Raw genomic sequence first — 21214 nt, forward strand, 5'->3', positions numbered from 1 at the left:
AAATTATAATTATAATCATGGCGCGTATCATTGAATTCTCCCATAAAAACTTTTAATTGTTATGCGGAGCTCTACTAAATTAGCAAAGTGGTGTAGGGTATCAAAAAGTCGGCCCCGCCCGACTTTAAGACTTCCTTCACCGGTTTTAATTTGACTTACAATTTTGAATTGTACATTTTTTACAGTTTTTCTATACCCTATGTGTTGAGGGTATTGTATGCCATTCACAATTATCGTCCGATACCGACGAAATTTTGTATGGAGGTTGGGTTAGGGTCAGAATAGTAACCTTTTGTTATTGAAGATGTACATTTAGGGGTTTAAATAGACCAACAAATCGCTCTATAGGTCACAATTGAAAACCAATCAACCTGCAATTTTGCATGGGACGAGAGTTAAGGACAGAAAGAAAATAGACGGAAAAGAGCAAAAGAGTTGATTCCCTTGACCGAAAGTGGTGAACTGCCGAACTTGTTTTTCTACGATTAGAAAACATTCGTTGTCCAGCAGTTTGTAAACAAACAAAATGATCTTGTTTACTTGCCAAAGAGGTCTGCTGAAAATGTGCACCCTCGGTTTGCCACCAGAACTCAAGCGCCGGCAATGGTGATGGTGTGGGCCGCCATAACAGCCGATGGTCGCTCTCCGCTCGTATTAATCGACCGTGTCATCAGAATAAATGCCGAATATCTTCGTGAAAATATTCTCAAGGGTGTATTAAAGCCTTGGACACGCAAACATTTTGGCCGCAAACCTTCGACATTCCAACAGGACAAAGCACCATCGCACCCAGCACACGTCACCCAAGAATAGTTACAAAATGGGTTCCTCGCTTCATTTCCCGCTCACAATGGCCACCAAAATCTCCGGATACCAATCCGTTGGACTATTGTGTCTGGAGTATTTTGAAAAGCAAGGTTGGCACTAAAAAACACCAAATCGATCACCTCAAGCAAGAGCTTCTCCGAGAATGGGCCAAAATACCGCAGAGCAACATTCGGGCAGGATGTGGCGGTTTCATTGGCCGTTTAAAGGCCATAATTCGTGGCAAAGGTGAAATCTAAACTTAATCTATAATTTAATGCTATTTCCGACATTTTTGCTTTCATTCAATAAATTTAAAAAAATTAAAAATTATGGCGTTTGATTTTGTTGCAGTTTTTTAATCTCACCCTGTATATACTTTGTGGGATCTAAAATGTATATTTCGAGGTGTTGCAAACGGAATGACAAATTTAATATAACCTACATACTATGATGGAGGGTATAATAATATATTTCAGTTAAAAAGACATTAAGTTCCGTCGGGCAGATATGTTAATAGCCACCACCATTAGATACCTAGATATTAAATTTTCTGCCGATGGAGCTAGAACATATTACGAACTACAAATGCCATTTTATGGTCAAATCGGTGGGAAAATGTGGCAAAAATGATCAAAATGCCGAACATCGGGAGGTACCGTTATTTGGGGGCTATCCCAAAATATTGACCGATATATATCGTTTTCAATACCAACCATCCTTTTCACAATACATACTACTGTGCCAAATTTTAAAGCTCTAGGTCAAATATTGTGGGCTGTATCGTGATTTCAAGAGACAGGCAGACAATTAATCAACTTAGAATTTTAAGCTGATCATGAATATAGATCTACTTTATGAGATCTATGACGAATATTTAGAGATGTTACAAACAGAATGACAAATTTAATATTCCCTCCTTCCCAAGGTGGTTGGTATAAAAATATAGAAACACTGGTGAAATTTGCATCAGATTTTTTTCATTTTATGAACGCACCAAATCTCTTTGAAATTATCTCCATAAGTTCTCGTGAAACCATATTTTAATGAAATTTTTACTTTTTAACAAATTGCCTTTTCAGGTCTCCTTGAATCCACAAACTTTTAACAGGAAATCATATTCTACAAAGACAAAAGTTGAATTTGTGCCTCCTTTTTTTGTGAAATGCAGTGCAGCGCAAATAAAAAGCCATGGGGACAGCATTAATTTCACTCAACGCTAAAAAAGATATTAGCTCCTTAATTACGGAAGTCAAACAGACCCAACACAACGTCGAGCAATTTCATAGAATACCAGAAGAAGAAGAAAACCTTTTAAAAGTTTTTCCTACCATTAGCATGTTGAGGCTTAATTAAAGGAGTTAAGTTTTTACGTTTCTTGGTTATTTTCCCCCGCTTACTCAGCACGAGAGCGAACTTGTGCACTCGCACCAGGAAAAAAATACAAAACTGCTTTAGCGCTTTTTGTAATGGAAAATTAAATAAATTTAAGATATAAAAGCCTCCTCGTGCCAACTGTAGGATTTAAATGGGTGAGTTGTTATTGTAGTTCATGCACCTACACCTACTAATTGGCCACACAACAATCGCCACCACCACCCCCAACAACTGGCTGTCACTCCATTTGTCCAACTTACGCAGCTGCATTTGCAAAGTCAACGAAAACGACAAAATGGAAAATGATGAAAAATTATTGCAGGATGATTATGCGGCAGCTACCTCTCCCGCATCGTCTTCGTCCATTGCTGCTACGGCTGCCACAGCTGCTGTTCCAACAACTCGCTGTCCCCTGGTGCGAACACCATCACCTTCAGCAGCCACAAGTCCACATACACCACCACTGCAACCGCTGGTGCAGACATTTACCGCACCATTGCATCGCAAAAAAGGCCGACTACAACGCTCGGAACGTTTGCAAACTGTCGACAGTTCATCGAACAACTCGACTGCAACAAATTCGACCACAACACCAACTTCATTTTCAGCCTGGGAGGCATTGGTAAAGGAAAGTTTCGGTCAAATTGCGTGGCCAATAAAAATTACATCATGGGAGCTGGTCGATGATCGTGTAAAGGTCGTACCCAATAGGTAAGCGAAATGAAATTTACAATATTTGAGTTACAATATTAAAAAAAAATGTGTATGTAGAAAATATATTGAGATTTTCTCATCAGCCAAGTGGTAAGAACATTACTGGTACTACTGAGGTTACTGACAGCTACATAACCTCTGCATTAGCAGTAGTTATTATAGTTATACCCTGCAAAAATATGTGTTGAGGGTATTATAAGTTTATGTAACACCTCGAAATATTGGTTTCCCACATAGGAAAGTGTATATGGATCTTCCTATCTCGCCGAGCTGAGTCGATCTAGCTATGTATGTCCGTCCGTCGGTCCGTCTGTCCATGTTAATTTGTAATCACTCTACAGGTCGCAATTAAGGCCCGATCTTAACGAAATTTTGAATGGAGGTGGGGCTAGAGCCAGAATAGATACCTATTGCTTTTAGAGATGATCGCATAATATTTATATCATATTATAATAGACCAAAAATTGAAAAATTTCCTGATTTTGCAGTTGCTCTACAGGTCGCAATTACAGACCAATGGAAGCGAAAGTTAGCATGGTACTAGAGCTTAGGGCTGGGCAGAAGCCTTCCAATTTTGATGGTCATCGGGTAATATTTAGTGGTTGAAATAGACCATAATATTTGTGTTAAATAAAAGTCAAATTTTTCATTAAACCGCGAATATTTTTAATCCCGGCGAAATAGATGATCGTTACGTAGATGCCGAAAGTAAATACATCGGACATATATATGTAAATAGAGAAAAGAGATATATGTAAATAGAGAAATATATACAATGTGTATATACAAAGGAAAGGGATGTTATATCTCAATGCTTATATCTCAAGAATGGCTGGACCGATTTTGACAAATTTTGTCAATTAAAAATGCATTCTTGGCATAAAAGAATGAAATCTAAAAAAAATCGGATAAAAAGATGTCAATAATTATGTTAATATAGATTTTGTAGTATTTTGTGATATTTTTTTTAATTTTTTCATATTTTCTATTGCATGAGATTTTTTTAATTTGACTTATAATATTGAAATGTATGTTTTGTAATATTTTTTCACCTTACAACACGACCCTAACGAAAATTTTCAAAACGGTAGCGTTAGACTCAGAAGGGCTAGGCCTGTTTTTCAGGGGCTGGAATGGACCAACAAAAAATGTTCCTGAAAGCAAAGGACACGAATTCTCGCATGAAGTTAAAGTTTCGGAGAGCGGGTAGAATGGACCTCTACTTTTGTGTAAAACCAGTAAAGAAAGTCTTAAAGTCGGGCGGGGCCGACTTTATGATACCCTACACCACTTTGCTAATTTAGTTGAGCTTCGCATAACAATTAAAAGTTTTTATGGGAGAATTCAATGATACACGCTATGATTATAATTATAACTTATAGTTCAAAGGACTAAATATGCCGAAGCATTTGTATTTTTTAAATTCGGACTTGTATTGCCCATTTGATGCAGAATTAATTTGAAATCGGATAAAGATATATATGGGAGCTATATCCAAATCTGAACCGATCTCGATAAAATTTGGCAAAGATATTTCTGAGCTGTATTTAATATATATCTCTCAATATTGTTGTTACGGAGTGCATATTACGGATGAAAAGTATATATGGGAGCTATAGCTATATCTGAACCGATCTTCACCAAATTTTACATACTAGCTTCTAGACTCAATTCAGTCGTAATTGCCAAAGATCATCCCATTTAGACGAATATTAGACGTTTGGTGCACAATAAATTGTAAATCGGACGAAGTTATATATCCAAATCTGAACCGATCTCGATAAAATTTGGCAAAGATATTTCTGAGCTGTATTTGATATATCTCCCTGAATATCGTTGTTACGGAGTACATATTACGGCTGCGGAGTACCAAAAATAACAAATCGGATGAACAATATATATGGGAGCTATAGCTATATCTGAACCGATTTCGATCAAATTTGCATACTTATTTTCAGGCCTAATTTGGTTGTATGTGCAAAATTCCATACTATTCGGGCTGATGTTACACGTTTGGTGTACAATAAAAGGCAAATCGGACGAAGATATATATGGGAGCTATATATAAATCAATAGGGTTCGTCCTTGGGCCAAACAAATGATTTGTGCAAAATTTCATCTGGATAGGGCAATAAATGCGAACTGTACTTTGTTTACAAAAATACATGGACAGACGTACGGACGGACTGACATGCATAAATCGACTCAGAATGTGATTCTGTGGCCTTCAAATGGCCAATGAAACCGTCACACGCTGCCCGAATGTTGCCGAATGGAATATTGCGATATGTTCAACTCATGAGCCATTTTTCGGCCAAAGCGACGCGGGTTTCGATCCGGTCGCTTCTTTACTTTTCGAACCATTTCTGCTGATGTTGCTGTTTTCTATCACGCTTGAATAACTTTTTTCTGAAAAATTCTAACCAAAATGCTTTTTTAGGCTTGTAAACAATATAATGAGCTGTCACTAGAATAATTTTAACAGCTGTCGGACGAATGGCTTAGAAATGACAGCAGCCTGAAGTTGGTTGCAGTTTTTTCATCTCACCCTGTATGGTGTAGAATAAAATTTAAATCAGACGAAAATATATGTGGGAGCTATATGTAAATATGAGCCGATATTCACAAAAATCGCCCAACTGATTCTGGCCGTGTGTACTAAAATTTAGTTGATTCGGACTGATATTACGGATTTACAGTATCCACTAGGACATAGTTAGTTCGACTAAAAGTGGCCAGAAAACCATTTCACCATTTCAAAAAATATGAAGTCTAACACCATCATTTCAATTATACACCTTATTGACCAAATCAATTAATATACTCCCCCTATAGATTCAGAGGGTATATTATTAAAAAAAAAATTTTGAAAATTTGTATATTTTAAAAGTTTTTTTTTATTAATATTAAACACTAAAATATGTGAGCAACAAAATAACAATAACAACAAAAAAGGGTTAATACTTTTCAACAAATAATTGCTACCATGGCAGTTAACCATAATAACCACCAACTTGACCATAACCAGGATAGCCAGCATTTGGATAGCCAGCACTTGGATAGCCAGCATTTGAATAGCCAGCACTTGGATAGCCTCCACTGGGATAACCACCATAGGCACTTGGGTAACCTCCACTGGGATATCCACCATAAGCAGCACCTTGATAGCCGGCGTTTGGGTAGCCGCCAAAAGCACCTGAATATCCAGGGTTTGGGGCAGCAACTGGTGGTGGTGGGGCAGGTGCGGAAATTGGTGCAGGTGGTGGAGGCTGAGCAGCTCCAGCAGGGTTGCGATTATTACCACCGCCAAGAACGTTACTGATTAGACCACCAAATAAACCACCACCACCGCCATTGTTGCCACCACCTAAGAGATTACCCAGAAGGCCACCGTTGTTTCCGCCACCTAAGAGGCCTCCTAGGCCGCCCAGTAAACCACCCGGCCTTTGGTTATTTTGGGCACATGCCAGGCTCACACAAACCGCCACAATCACAAGTTTTAAAGTCTGAAGAGGCAAAGATTTGTCAAAAATAAAAGCAAAATAATTATTTGATTTTGCAACACATACCTTTGAAAACATTTGAAAAAATATTTTTTGATAGTAAGTTTTGATCTATGATTTCTTCTGTGCAATGCCCTGAGATTTAATGTTGATTAGTTATAACAAATATTAGTTTTTATACTAAAAAAATTCTTTAGTTTTCGTTTTCATCCCACGCCCACACACAATATTTTTCCCATCAAAATAAACATTTATTATCCCTACCAAATTTGCAAACTCATATTTTTTGCGGAAATTGCAAAAATCTATGCTTGTTTCAAAATCTTAGAACAAGAACCATAACAAAAATTGATAGAATATTTTAATTTCCAAAAAAAAAAACTTTTACTGCTATCGTAGCGTGCCGTGTCAATGGACGGCGAACCATTTCTTGTCTTCACTGACCCTCAACTTGAAAATGAACTTGCAATGAATGGGATTTCCCAAACTTAACGTTTCGATCAAGTCAAATCACAAACTGGATGAAGTTTGTGATTTACGCACCACACTTTTTCGTTCTTCTTCTTTGTTGACATTAGAATAAACTAAAATCTCCCAAAACAGGTTTCGAATACCCCATCTATGGCTAACAGTGGCGGGAATGACATCTAAATAAATGATTAACCACAGTCACTAGGTGGTCAGAGCGTTCCGATGGCGAGTAAAAACATTTATGAATCACCATAACACAACATGTGGATTGGGGGACTAGTTTGTTTTCAATCTGTTTAGTTTTAAGTCAATACGGTTGAAGCTTTATTGTTTCGGATGCTATTATCGATAGTTGGTTTTTATCACGGCTGTTGTTCTGCCCCTTTGTTTACATTATTTGATTTGTTTTTTTTTTTTAATGCTTCACAAACATCTTGATCATAATTTGAATATTTGGAAAGCCCAAATTTCGTTGTTTATCACACACTAGAGTTCATAATTATATTTGTATTTAAAATTTAATAAATGGAAAATTACTTATGCAACTATCAAGTGGAAAAAATTGAATTGCCAAAAGCAAAAATTAAATAATTTCATTAGTAAAAATGGATTGTAATCTTTTCTTCACAATAAACAAACATAAATTAAATAACAAAAATTGGATAAAGCCTGACTATTTTGATGTTTATACCCTACAACACTATGTGTTGGGGGTATTATAAGTTTGATTGGGCCAGAATTTATGTAACACCTCAAAATATTGGTTTCCCATATAGGAAAGTATATATGGATCTTCCTAGCTCGCCGAGCTGAGTCGATCTAGCTATGTATGTCCGTCCGTCCGTCTGTCCGTCTGTCCGTCTGTCCATGTTAATTTGTAATCACTCTACAGGTCGCAATTATGGCCCGATCTTCACGAAATTTAGAATGTAGGTGGGGCTTGGACCAGAATAGGACCCTATTGCTTTTGGAGGTGATCGCTAAATGTTTAGTGTTTGGAATGGGACAAATACTGAAAAAATGTCGGATTTTGCAGTAGCTATACAGGTCGCAATTATGGACCAATCGACGCGGAATTTCGCATGTAGCTAGAGTTTAGTGCGGGGAAGAAGCCTACCAATTTGGGTGGTCATCGGATAATATTTAGTGGGTAAAATAGACCATATCTTTTGTGTTGAAAAAATGCAAAATTTTTCATTAAACCGCGAATATTTTAAATACCGGCGAAATCACAAAGCCATGACAAGGTTAATTCTGACCTTTACATTGATGTTTACATCCAACAAATCGGATATATAGCGAAATATGTGCGATATATATGTCTATCAAAGAAGATATGCTTGAAAGATCTCTTATATGTCGAGAACGGCTGAACTGATTTCGACAGTTCTCATTAATTCAGAATGGCCTCTTGGCAGGAAAGAAAAAACGTCTAAAAAATCGCATAAAAATATCTCTCTAATGATGAAAATATTGATTTTGTAAAAATTTCTCATATTTTTTCAGTTTTGTCATATTTTTGGCATATTTTCATTTTGAATTAAACATTTGGTAATATTTCTACAGCTAACAAAACTAAGTAGTTAGGATATCATATACAGATCGCATTTATGGCCCGATCCTTACGAAATTTTGAGGGTCAGAATAGAAGCCTACTCTTTTTGGAGATGATCGCCATATATTTAGGGGTTGAAATGGACCAAAAAACTGCAAAATTGTCAGCAGGTCGTATTTATCAACCGATCCTCACGCACATTTGAATGGGGGTTACCGGACATTGCAAAAGCCAAGCAGTTTGGATGGCCATCAATGTGTGAAATATTTTGCCAACTTTTGTAGACAAAATACGAAAATGTCCATTCCAGTGACTTTTTGGAGAATTCACAAATACAGGAAAGACGCACTTCTGACTATTTCGTTAACGCTGATTTCATTGAAGAATATAGTCAAATGTCTGTATCTCATATAGATCCGTTTCAGTCAAAAACCAATAATAAATGTTAATCTTTTGCCACTTCTGAGAGATTATAGGTCTTTGGGAAATATTGGTTCCAGATCTAGGAAGACCATTTACGTGCAACATCTACCAATAAATTTGAAAAGAGCAAATTAGTTTAAGTTGCTATTATTCGAAAATTAGAGAACGAAACCTGATGGTTTTCTTCTATTATTTGTCACAATATCTTGTGCAATTCTTTCGAGTATCTCGCCTATATGAACTGTATCGTTTATTATAGTGTTGTAGGGTATTCAACGGTCGGCCCCGCTCGACTATAGCCTTTGCTTACTTGTTTTTTTATAATTTATGTGTAATTTGTTGTTGCAATTTAAAAATATTTGCTTTATTAAAAGCAGCTAAGTTCGACCGTGTCGAATTTTTTAGATCCTCTCCTTTATTTCGAAATGCACCATAATAAAACGGCATATATTTTTATTATTATTATGAAGAATCAACAACAATTTTCAAAAAAAAAAAACTGTATGAAATTATAAAATACGAATATCCTGAGGCACCATTATGTAAGGGCTATACAAACACTTGGAACTATTTAGATATTTTTCTACAAGTAATGATAATACCAATTACGAGCTTCAAATGACAAATGTTAAACAATTCCATTAATAATATGACTTAAACTTTAATATACATCAAACATTAGAATATCGTGGACCCGTATAGAAAACTTTCTGCCATGGGTGGTATCCCTTTTGAAACAACTCCTTATTGTGCCACTCAACAAAATAATTACAGAAAAAAATCGCAGATTAAGAAAGTGAAGCATATTGGCATGATGAAAGTTTATATCTCAAAGTAACCAAACGAGAGGGGACAAGGTAGCCCCTTTTCCACATTTTTAATACCTTCCACCATAGTATTGAGGGTATATAAAGTTTGTCATGCCGTTTGTAACACCTCGAAATAAACATTTAAGACCCCACGAAGTATATATATTCTTGATCAGCATAAAATTCTATGTCGATTTAACAATGTCCGTCCGTCTATCCGTCTGTGGAAATCACTCTAGCCTCCGAACGAAATGAAGTCAGTTTATAAAAATTTACACAAATGTGTATTATGTCTGCAGGACTTTTAGTATTGAAAATGGACCATGTAGGTCCACGTCTTCGTATAGCCCCCATATAACGGTACCTCCCGAAATTCGGTATTTTGATGATTTTAGCGACATTATTTACCGGAATTGTTTCAAATTTCGCATTTGAAGTTCATAATAGATACTACAGCAGAAAATGGGCCATATAGGTCCATGTCTTCGTATAGCCCCCATATAACGGTACCCCCTGATATTCGGTATTTTGATGATTTTAGCGACATTATTTACCGAAATTGTTTCAAATTTGGTATTTGAAGTCCGTAATAGATAGTACAGCACAATACAGAAAGTGGGTCATGTAGGTCCACGTCTATCCCCCATATAACCGTACACCCCGATGATTTTAGCGACATTATTTACCAGAATTATTTCAAATTTTGTACTTGAAGTTCGTAAGTAAAGCCTATGCCAGAAAATTGTCAATGCAGGTCCACATTTTATAACCCCCATGGTTCCTCCCTATATTCGGTATTCTCATGGTTTTAGCTACATTATAAACAGGTTTTTTTAAGTCTCGCATTTGAATATTAACAAAAGTTGCTTACGCAGGTACACGTCGTCGTATACGGCTACATTTGGTATTTTTAAGATTTTTACAGAATTTTTAACGGATTTTATTTTTTTTGAAAATTGCCAAATTTGTACCAAATGGTGGAGGGTATTCAAAGTTCGGCCCGGCCGAACTTACAGCTTTTTTACTTGTTTATACCCTATACCACATAGTTGTAAGGGCATTATGTCGTTGTGCATTTGTTTTTTTATTTTTTAGTATAATCCTTCTCGAAGTGATATCATGCACTCTATAGCAATGTTATTTGGTATAAAAGATAAAAAAATGTCTCCATTGAATTAGTTGAAAATCGATGCGGAATTTCATATGCCTCCCAAATATTACTTCCCTCTAAAACCAAATTATAACTGCTTTAAAGCCAAATATGGATAGGTGGTATGATCTACTTCAAATAAATTCTTTTTTTAAGGGAGCTCTACTAAATATGCATATTGGTGTAGGATATCATCCAGTCGCCCAGAGTGCCCCTCCCGACTTTAATCTACACGATTAACTGTAAAGGCATAGTTATGTCTTCATTCGACCATAATTTATTGTGTCTTGCATTCATCACATATGAACATAACTCAATAGCAATTTAGACAACATTTGAATACCTTAGCCAAAAGTTAATATACATATTAGATTAATGATCTATTTCAAATTACCATTTGAACGGTAGTCAGAAAAAACGTGCTCATAAAAATTCAGATATTAAAAAATACAAGAAATAGCAATATACAACTTGCTTCTTTTTTAAGTAATCATCTAGTAATAAAATTGTTACTCATATTGGAACTAATGATGATCCGTTGCAATTTCCGATGCAATCATTTCTGAAATACTATTCGTCCTATTTAAGGCAATATTTGTTGTTACAAACAGAAACAACACAAATATTTTTGTTCATTATAAAATAGAAAAATATTTTCTAAACTATCGCAAAATGTAAAAGAAAAAACTTTTACAACTATGGCAAACATTACAAGGAAATTGTATAAACTTTATTTCCGTGACACGAAAAATGTAAAAAAAATATTTTTGCCATTATAATATTATTAAAAATACATGATCTTATATGAGAGAATAGAGCCCTAAATTAGTCCTTAGCACACCGTAATATGTAGTCTTTTTCAAAATTTATTTACCTTAATATTTCTATAAAATAAAATAAAGGGTCCAGCGTAGTATATATCGATCCACTTCCTCTAGTGTTCCACACAAGTTTAAAATTGTAATAAAAATTTATTAAAACATAACAGATGAAAATACTGCCACCAATTTCAGATTGCTTTCATTTCTAAGCCACTCGTCCGACAGCTGTTTAAATTATTCCAGTGACAGCTCATTATATTGATTACAAGCGTACAATAGCATTTTGGTGAGAATTTTCCAGAAAAAAGTTATTCGTGATGGAATTCAAGCGTGATAGTGTGGTTTCTTTATATTCGGCTGGAAAACCACAAGTGGCTATCGCTAGAGCACTCCAGCATTTAAATGTAAATAAATCTTTTGTGTCTCGTACCAACGCTCGTTACTGGTAGCGTAACCCGACGTCAATGAAGTGGACGGAAGAAAACAGAAACATCAGCAGAAATTGTTCGAAAAGTAAAGAAGCGATTTGAGCAAATTATAATAGGTGCATGTGTACCTTCTTACTTTGGAAACCAATGATTTATCTAATGGTACCTCTAACAAAAAAATATCTAAGACTATTCGCACACATATGGTTCAACAAAGGCCTAATCCCATTGAAGATTTCAATGCACCGACAAAACAACTAAATTGTATCGTTGTGACGAATAGATATCGACTCTGAATTTATGATACACAGTTTTGTATTCACTTGCAAATTCAGCATTTTATCTGTTCTCAATAAGGAATTTATATATGCACAATGAACAAAGGCTGCCGTTTAATCGTTTTGTTTTTGTCTGCAGGAAAGTCCTTGATAAAAATCGTTAAAAAATATCAAAGCGAAATGATCTAAATTATGTTATTATGCATCGAAATCGATAAATCAATGTGTCTGCAAATGTATATAAATCACACTCAAAACATACATCACAGAGTGCATTTCCTGCTGTCAAACTAGACATAGTTGTGGATCTTTAAAAATGTTGAAATCATCGATTTTTTGTTTGGTCATATTGCTTTTTGCCTCCGGAAGTATGGCAGGATTCCAGTTAGGCCGCTTGCTCAATGATATTGGCATATCCCCATATCCAGTACAACAAACAATTGCTGTACCCGTGAAGATTCCCGTACCAGTGGACAGACCTGTTCCTGTACCAGTTCCTGTGGAAGTACCAGTACCCATTCATAAACCATATCCTGTCCCCGTACCATATGGTGGCCCAGGTTTTGGAGGCCCCAGTTATGGATTTGGTGGTCACGGCAATGGTGGTCACGGTTATGGTGGCCACGGGTATGGTGGTAGCGGTTATGGTGGTAGCGGTTATGGTGGTCACGGTTATGGTGGCAGCGGTTATGGTGGTGGATTTGGCGGTGGTTTTTCAAAAAGTTATGCTGAAAGTTATTCCAGCAGTTATGGGTTTGGCAAAGGTGGCTATTTTAAAAAATAAATATAATATGTTCATATTATAATGTAAATTTAAATAAAAGAAAAATAACTAGCGAAAAAATTACATTGTGCAACAAATATTATAATTTACAAAAAAAAACTCTCTAGATTATGATGATGATCAAAAATTTGAAAGTGCAAAACATTTTAAAGTTTTTTTCTATTTCAAAGTTCACCAAAAATTTGTCACACACCATACCAATATAAATACTAATATTAAATACAATCAGCCGGAAGCTTTTCTACACATAAAACAAGTAAGCAAAGGCTATAGTCGTGCGGGGCCGACCATGTTATACCCTACAACACTAAAATATGTTAAAAGCCCCCTTATGTCCAAATCCATTTTGGAAGATTTCGCTTTTGAAATTATCCCCAGATATTAGCCTTAGCATTGCTGTTGTGGTCTATTTTACAGCTAAATATAATCAAATGGTCATCCAAAATGCTAGAATTCTTTCCTGTCCTTAACTCTCTCTTAAATCAGGTATTTTTTTCTATATTAAATTCATTTGAACCCCCAATTTTTTTGCAATCATCTAAAATTAGACTCATCTATATGATTTTCTTTTCTACGATATTTGGCTAAATTCGTCAACGGAATCATCACAAATAAGTCAGAAGTTCAACTTTTGTGTATTTTGGATATCGCCTGTAAAATATTTTTAGCATTTCGGTAGAAAAGAAATTTTGGTATTTTTTAACACAAAAGTAGTGGTCCATCCCGCTGTTCTAAACTCTAACTTCATGCGAGATTTCGTGTCCTTTGGTTTCTATTTGTGACCTTTTTAACGACTGAAAAATCAAGAACATGTTTAGTTGTTGATCCATTTCAACCCCTAAATATATTGCGGACATCTTTGAAAACAATAGGCCTAGTCCTTCTGAGCCTAGCCCTACCCTTGTGGAAATTTTCGTGAGGATCGGACGATAATTGCAATATGTATATAATAACTCAAACCTGTGTTCTGAAGTGAAAAAATATTACAAAAGTATACTTCAATATTATAAGTCAGAATGAAAAAATCGCATGCGATAAAAAATATGAAAAAATAAAAATATGTCACAAAATACTACAAAATCTATATTAACATCGTTATTGGTATCATTTTGGGCGATTTTTTTAAATTTTATACTTTTATGCCAAGAGGGCATTCTGAATTGACGAAATTTGTCAAAATCGGTCCAGCCATTCTTGAGATATAAGCATTCTATCTAACATCCCCTTCCTTTATATATACACAATGCATATATATTTCGCTTTATATATCCGATATAATTATTATCGGCATCTACGTAACGGTCAGAATTGACCTGTTCGTCTATTTGCGATTTCGCCAAGATTAAAAATATTCGCGATTTAATGGAAGATTTGACTTTTATTTAACACAAATGTTGTGGCCTATTTCACCCACTAAATATTACCCGATGACCATCAAAATTGGAAGACTTCTGCCCAGCTCTAAGCTCTAGCCCCATGCTAGCTTGCGCGTCGATTGGTCTATAATTGCGACCTGTAGAGCAACTGGAAAATCAGGAAATAGGGTTCTATTCTGCCCCTATCCCCACCTCCATTTTCAATTTCGTGATGATCGGGCCATAATTGCGACCTGTAGCGTGATTACAAATTAACATGGACAGACGGACGGACATACATAGCTAGATCGACTCAGCTCGGCGAGATAGGAAGATCCATATATACTTTACTATGTGGGAAACCAATATTTCGAGGTGTTACATAATTTTTGGCCCAATCAAACCTATAATACCCCCAACACATAGTGTTTTAGGGTATAAAAAATATAGTATTTGACAAAATCTGGGAAATGTGGTCAAGACTCTTGAAAATAATGAAATCTGGAGCATTCTAAATCTGAGTGCTACCTGGAATTATGGACATACATTGAAATGTTTTGTGAAAATGAACTTATGAGAACATTTGCAGTGAATTGTGAAAAAGTGCTACATTTATACCTGACACCACACAGTGTTATGGGGTATTTTGTCATTTTACATTTGTTTGTAACTCGCAGGAAGAAACTTTGCAGATCCATAGATTCTTTTAATGACCTTTTTAGAATCACATGCTGAATCAACAGAGGGCCAGATTCATTCCTGAATTTCGGCCAATTCATTATCGGCTGAGATTTATATATAGATATATTTTCGTTTGATTTAACTCTTATTCTGTACCAAAAGGAATACATTTCGGCACATCCGATCGAATTTATCGCGGAAGCAATCATTTAAAATTTGGTGAAAATAGATTCAAATACAAATGTAGCTCTCATATATATATTCTATCCCATTTGGGGCTTAAGTACCAGACATCTGTAATATGCACTTCACTTAAATTGCACTTCAGTTCTTATGGAGATCGATTCAGTTTTTGATATAGCTTCCATATACAGTGTGAGATGAAAAAACTGCAACCAAATTCAGACTGCTGTCATTTCTAAGCCACTCGTCCGACAGCTGTTAAAATTATTCCAGTGACAGCTCATTATATTATTCACAAGCGTACAGAAGCATTTTGGTGAAAATTTCCCAAAAAAAAAATTATTAGTGGAATTCAAGCGTGATAGTTTGACTTCTTTATATTTGGTTGGAAAACCACAAGTGGCTATGGTTAGAACACTCCAGCATTTAAATGTAAATACATCTTTTGTGTCTCGTACCATCGCTCGTTACCGTGATACTGGTAGCGTAGCCCGACGTCAAGAAAATGGACGGAAGAAAACAACAACATCAGCTGAAATGGTTCGAAAAAGTAGAGAAGCGACTTGATCGAAACCCGCATCGCAGTGGCCAAAAAAATGGCTCGTGAGCTGAACATATCGCAATATTCCATTTGGCAAATATTGAAAAATGAGCTCGGGGTAACGACATTGATATTCCGAAAAGTGCAAGAACTTACACCGCAACATAAAGAAAATAGACTCAAAAGAGCTAAAGAGTTGCTTCGCTTGGCAGAAAGTTGTGAACTGCCGAATTTGGTTTTCTCCCATGAGAAAACATTCGTTATCCAAAAAACAAAATGATCGTGTTTACTTGCCAAAGAACTCAGCTGAAAATGTGCACCTTCGGTTGGCCACCAGAACTCAACCGCCGGCCATGGTGTGGGCGCCATAACAGCCGATGTTCGCTCTCCGATCGTATTAATCGATCGTATTATCGTGAAAGTATTCTGGAGGGTGTATTAAAGCCTTGGACAGGCAAACATTATGACAGCAGACCTTAGACATTCCAACAGGACTCAGCACCATCGCACTCAGCACGCCCGACCCAAGAGTAGTTACAAAATGTGGTTCCTCGCTTTATTTCCAGCGCACAATGATCAACAAAATCTCCAGATACCAAGCCGTTGAACGATTGTGTCTGGAGTATTTTGGAAAGCAAGGTTGGCACTAAAAAATACCAAAATTTCGATCACCTCAAGCAAGCGCTTGGCCGGGAATGGGCCAAAATTCTGCAGAACAACATTCGGGTAGCGTGTGACTGTTTGGCCGTTTGAAGGTCATAATTCGTGCCAAAGGTTACCAATTCGAACAAATCTAAACTCATTCTAAAATTTGTTACTATTTCCGATTTTTTTTTTTTGTTTTCTTTCAATAAAATTAAAAAAATATATATATAAATTATGGCATTTGACATTGTTGCAGTTTTTGTTTTATCTCACCCTTTATAGTATATCCACGATTTGTGTCAAACTTTTTACCGAAATTGTTTCAAATTTGGTATTTGCAGTTCGAAATGGTTACTACCTACTATGACACAAAATTGCCAGTATTCGATATTTCAAGGATTCTTGTTTATTCTTATTAACATAAAAAATAACCCATATATTGAAGCCCATTATCAACTAATATCGATGAAAATTGTGGCAGAAACCTTCAAACTACAAAAAATATGGAGGTACCGTTATATGGGGGCTATACTAATTAGTAGACCTGTAACGAATAGTTTTTGTAAATTTGGAATATTTTAGTTGATTTGGTTGGGAATTGTAGCCGAAACCTACAAAATACCAAAAATCTGAAAGTAGAGTTATATGGGGGTTATATGCAAACGTGGACCAATATAGCCAATAATATATACACCCATAAACAATAGAAAATTTTAATGCTTTGATTTATGGTATTTTAGTTGATTTAAAAATTTGAAATTACAAAGTGTTAATGTCGTCTACTTAAACTGAATTTCTGACTTAAAATCGAAAGTAATTGGCGAAAGTACCGGTTTTAAAAATACAATTATTTTGACACATTTTAACAAAGATACTTCCCAAACAAAAACATGTTTTGAAATGAAAGCATTATCGATATGATATTCTAATCTCCTGTTTCAATAGAATTTAAATCACAATTATACACTTGCCAATTTGTGCCAGAATAAATTTTAGCCAACCTTAGTTAAATCTCAAAGATAATACGAATATCCAGTCAGTCCCATTGTTGAAGAGCATTAGATCACTTCTGAACAAAAATTTAATTTTGGCAGCGAATAATATTTTGCGGTATAAAACGATCAGCTATTTTCGTTTAGAACATCAGTTGAAGTGATTCCCCGAAATCAACAAAATGGTAAGTGTTTTCAGAAAAAAATCTCAAAATGAAATTTATGAATTTAAATATTGTTTTTCTGTTTTGTTTTGTTTTTTTTTTTTACGAAGATATGTAAATCATTAACATTGGCTTTGGTTTTAGCCACGATCGTTGATTGCGGATTTGCTGGTTTCATTGGCAAGGGTTATGGCGGTGGATTTGGCGGCGGTTTTGGTGGGGGTTTAGGCGGTGGATTTGGTGGCGGCTTTGATGGTGGATATGGTGGTGGTTATGGCGGTGGCTTCGCCGGTTCCCAAGCCAGTGCCGGTGCCTATTCAGATGGCTATGGTGGTGGCCCAGTAGGTATTCCAATTGGTGTACCTTATCCCGTTCCTGTTCCCGTTAAACACGCCGTTCCAGTTCCTGTGAAAGTGCCTGTACATGTACCAGTACATGTGCCAGTGCATGTGCCAGTCCATGTTCCCGTCGACAGACCGGTTCCTGTTAAGGTTCCAGTTCCCGTTCCAGTTGATAGACCCGTTCCTGTCCCTGTCAAAGTTCCCGTACCAATTCATACACCCGTTCCTGTGGCCGTACCAGTTGCTGTTGGTTACAAAAAGGGTTACGGTGGTTATGGTGGTCGAGGCTATGGCGGTTATGGCGGTCGTGGTTTTGGCGGTGGATACGGCGGTGGTTTCTCCAAGAGCTATGCTTCCGCTTCGAGCTACGGTTCCGGTTACGGAGGAGGATTTGTGAAAACTAAGTAAATTTAATAGATTATTTTTTTCAATAAAATTGTTTATATCATAATATTCGGTTACTTCATTCACAAAACATTCAAGATCATTTATTAGTCAGAATTTCATAGCATCTCAATCAGTTTTTTACCAGTAACTTGTTTTCTGCGCTATATTCAATTGATTAATGTTTTTAAAATATTCAAAAATAGAAAGCATAAAAACAAACCGGTTTCAAGTGATTCCAGATAAACACTTTTATCTCGTCGTATTCTAAGCAACGACGTGTATTTTTGCAACGAAAACGTTTTCAGTTAAAAATAAGCAAAAGAGGCGTTAAATATGGCGAGAACGTTACATAGCAGAAAGTCTATGTAATTCTCATAATACCTTTATATGATGCGCCTAAGAGAGATCATCTCTGAAAGGTTAAAGTATCAGTCGGTTTTGCCGACAGATGTATACCCTCAGCCAATGTTCGATTATATTAATATATTTGGACTTCTGTTATGATTATTCAAATTGTTGATCCTCTATAGAGTGGGTTCCGAAGGAATGATCCAATATTGTCAATTTCGTATCAGAATTAAATAAATATGATGTAAATATTGCGACGTGCCGGGCTTAGACTAGATTGCTTACTACCATCACCTTATAGGATATATGTGATAATTTTTGTTAAAATGTGCGTGAGGTTCCAGGTATAGTCGACCGAAGTATTCCATTTTCATACAGGATAGGTACAAAAAGGAATGGTTCGATCTTTACCATCTTTATAACAGATCATATGTTGATAGAAATATTGAGATATGCCAAGTCTGAATGGAATCGGATGTTAACTTGTTATGAGCTTCAGCTTATTCACAATTTTAATCCTTTGTAAGGGAGGTACCAGAAGGATTGGACCGATATATTCATCTTCACACTAGACCTTGGGTTAATAAAATTGTGAAATTTGGCGACAATCGGACTCTTACATAACATTTTATAGGAGATATTATTATTCAAAATGTTGACCCTTTGTGGTTGAGATACTTGATGGAGTGGACAGATATTGTCCATTTTCTGACTAAACCTTGCACTCATGCAAGCATTAGGATTTGCAAAGTTAGAGAAAAATCGGACTATCCTTTATCTTTCCGTGCAGTATTTTTTTTTTTTTTTTTTTTGAAAATTTCGACTTTTTGTGGGGGACGTGCCAGAAGGAATATTGCCCAACTCCGAACTCGACCTTCGTTTTATAATAATATTACGATGTATCCAATTTGCTCCAAATCGAATACCCCCTTCGAGACAGACAGACAGACGCGCTTTTATGGCATTTTGAAGGCTTTAATTTCATTCTGCAACCCTTATTTACTGGCAATTACAGTTAAATATGGAACTGGTTCAAATATTGAATACCGTTAATTTTATTTTCAAAGCTTTCTTTACCTCACAGAGGACTACCGCCTACTGTTCGAGTCGGTCGTACATAAGACTTTTTTACTTAGCTCATTCAACCATGGGCTTATTGATTTACCCTCGTATCTATTGCCGTTAAGCATCGTTATACAAATCAAATTCAAAATATCCCATACGCGTCTATATTATATAGAGGGTTCCAATGTCGAAAGTACTCTAGTACAGACAATAAAAAATCGTATTTTGGTTTGTATGTGACGTATGTTTTTTATTTTTTTATTTTATTTTAATACTATTATTATTTTTTTTTTTTGCTTCGACTTGATTGCTTGGCTCGCCATTAACTTCCGCTATCGTTTCACTTTATTATTGCCTTATCAAACCCTTAGACTATACCCTTAAAAAAATGAAAATAGGAGGGATTGACTATGTGATACCCTATACCATCATAACACTGTGCATGAAAAATTCAATGTTAATAATTACCGGAAAAATCTTGTACATTATTAAAGTACAGGGCGAGATAAAAAAACTGCAACAAAGTCAAAAGCCATAATTTTTACATTTTTTTTTCTTAAATTTAAAAAATTTTAAAAATGTCGGAAATGGCATCAAATTTTAGAATAAGTTTAGATTTCTTCGAATTGGTCACCTTTGGCACAAATTATGGCCTTCAAACGGCCAATGAAACGGTCGCCCGAATGTTGCTCTGTGGTATCTTGGCCCATTCCGTTAATACACCCTACAGAATATTTTCGCGATAATATTCGGCATTTATTCTGATGCCATATTCGATTAATACGAGCGGAGTGCGACCATCGGCTGTTATGATGGCCAACACCATCACCATGGTCGGCGCTTGAGTTCTGGTGGCCAACCGAAGGTGCACATTTTCAGCTGACTTCTTTGGCAAGTAAACACGATAATTTTGTTTGTTTACAAATTGCTGGGCGACGAATATTTTCTCATCGGAGAAAATCAAATTCAGCCGTTCACCACTTTCGGCCAAGTGAGCAACTCTTTAGCTTTATTCAGTTTATTTTCTTTCTGTTGCGGTGTAAGTTCTTGCACTTTTGGAATTTCAGTTGCTCATTTTTCAATATTTGCCGAATGGCAAAATCGCTAAGGCAATATGCAAATATTTGAAGAGGTCTATGTATAGAATTTTAAACCCACATTTTTGGATTTTTCAAACATTTATTTGTCATTCGTTTCTATAACTGTTTTTTTATACCCTCCGCCAAACTATGTATAAAAGGTATATTAAGATCGTCATTCCATTTATTAGCCATCGAAATAATAATCGTAAATTTTTAAGACGATTTAGCACCGTCCTTCTGTCCGTATGTCCGTCTGTTGTAATCACGCTAGAGTCAAAACGAATAAAACTCGGAAGGTAAAATTTGGCACAGA

The 21214-nt window shown here is 35.9% G+C and overlaps 2 protein-coding genes across 2 annotated transcripts in view; both read left to right on the forward strand.

Annotated features, from left to right (window-relative positions):
* Positions 1–21214, forward strand: part of LOC101891493 (GTPase-activating Rap/Ran-GAP domain-like protein 3) — a 295890-nt gene that overhangs the window by 76719 nt on the left and 197957 nt on the right. The window contains exon 2 of the mRNA XM_059120865.1: positions 1887–2892. Coding sequence (XP_058976848.1) covers positions 2357–2892 — 536 coding nt within the window. The 5' untranslated portion in view covers positions 1887–2356. The remainder of the gene's footprint in view (positions 1–1886; positions 2893–21214) is intronic.
* On the forward strand, positions 17525–18437 carry LOC101901275 (cuticle protein 79). Its single transcript, XM_005189242.4, has 2 exons — positions 17525–17699; positions 17789–18437. Exons 1-2 carry the CDS (start codon positions 17697–17699, stop codon positions 18425–18427), a joined length of 642 nt encoding a protein of 213 aa, XP_005189299.3. The 5' UTR covers positions 17525–17696; the 3' UTR covers positions 18428–18437.

The sequence above is a fragment of the Musca domestica genome, unplaced genomic scaffold, assembly GCF_030504385.1.
Source record: "Musca domestica strain aabys unplaced genomic scaffold, Musca_domestica.polishedcontigs.V.1.1 18, whole genome shotgun sequence".
NCBI classification, from domain to species: Eukaryota; Metazoa; Arthropoda; class Insecta; order Diptera; family Muscidae; genus Musca; species Musca domestica.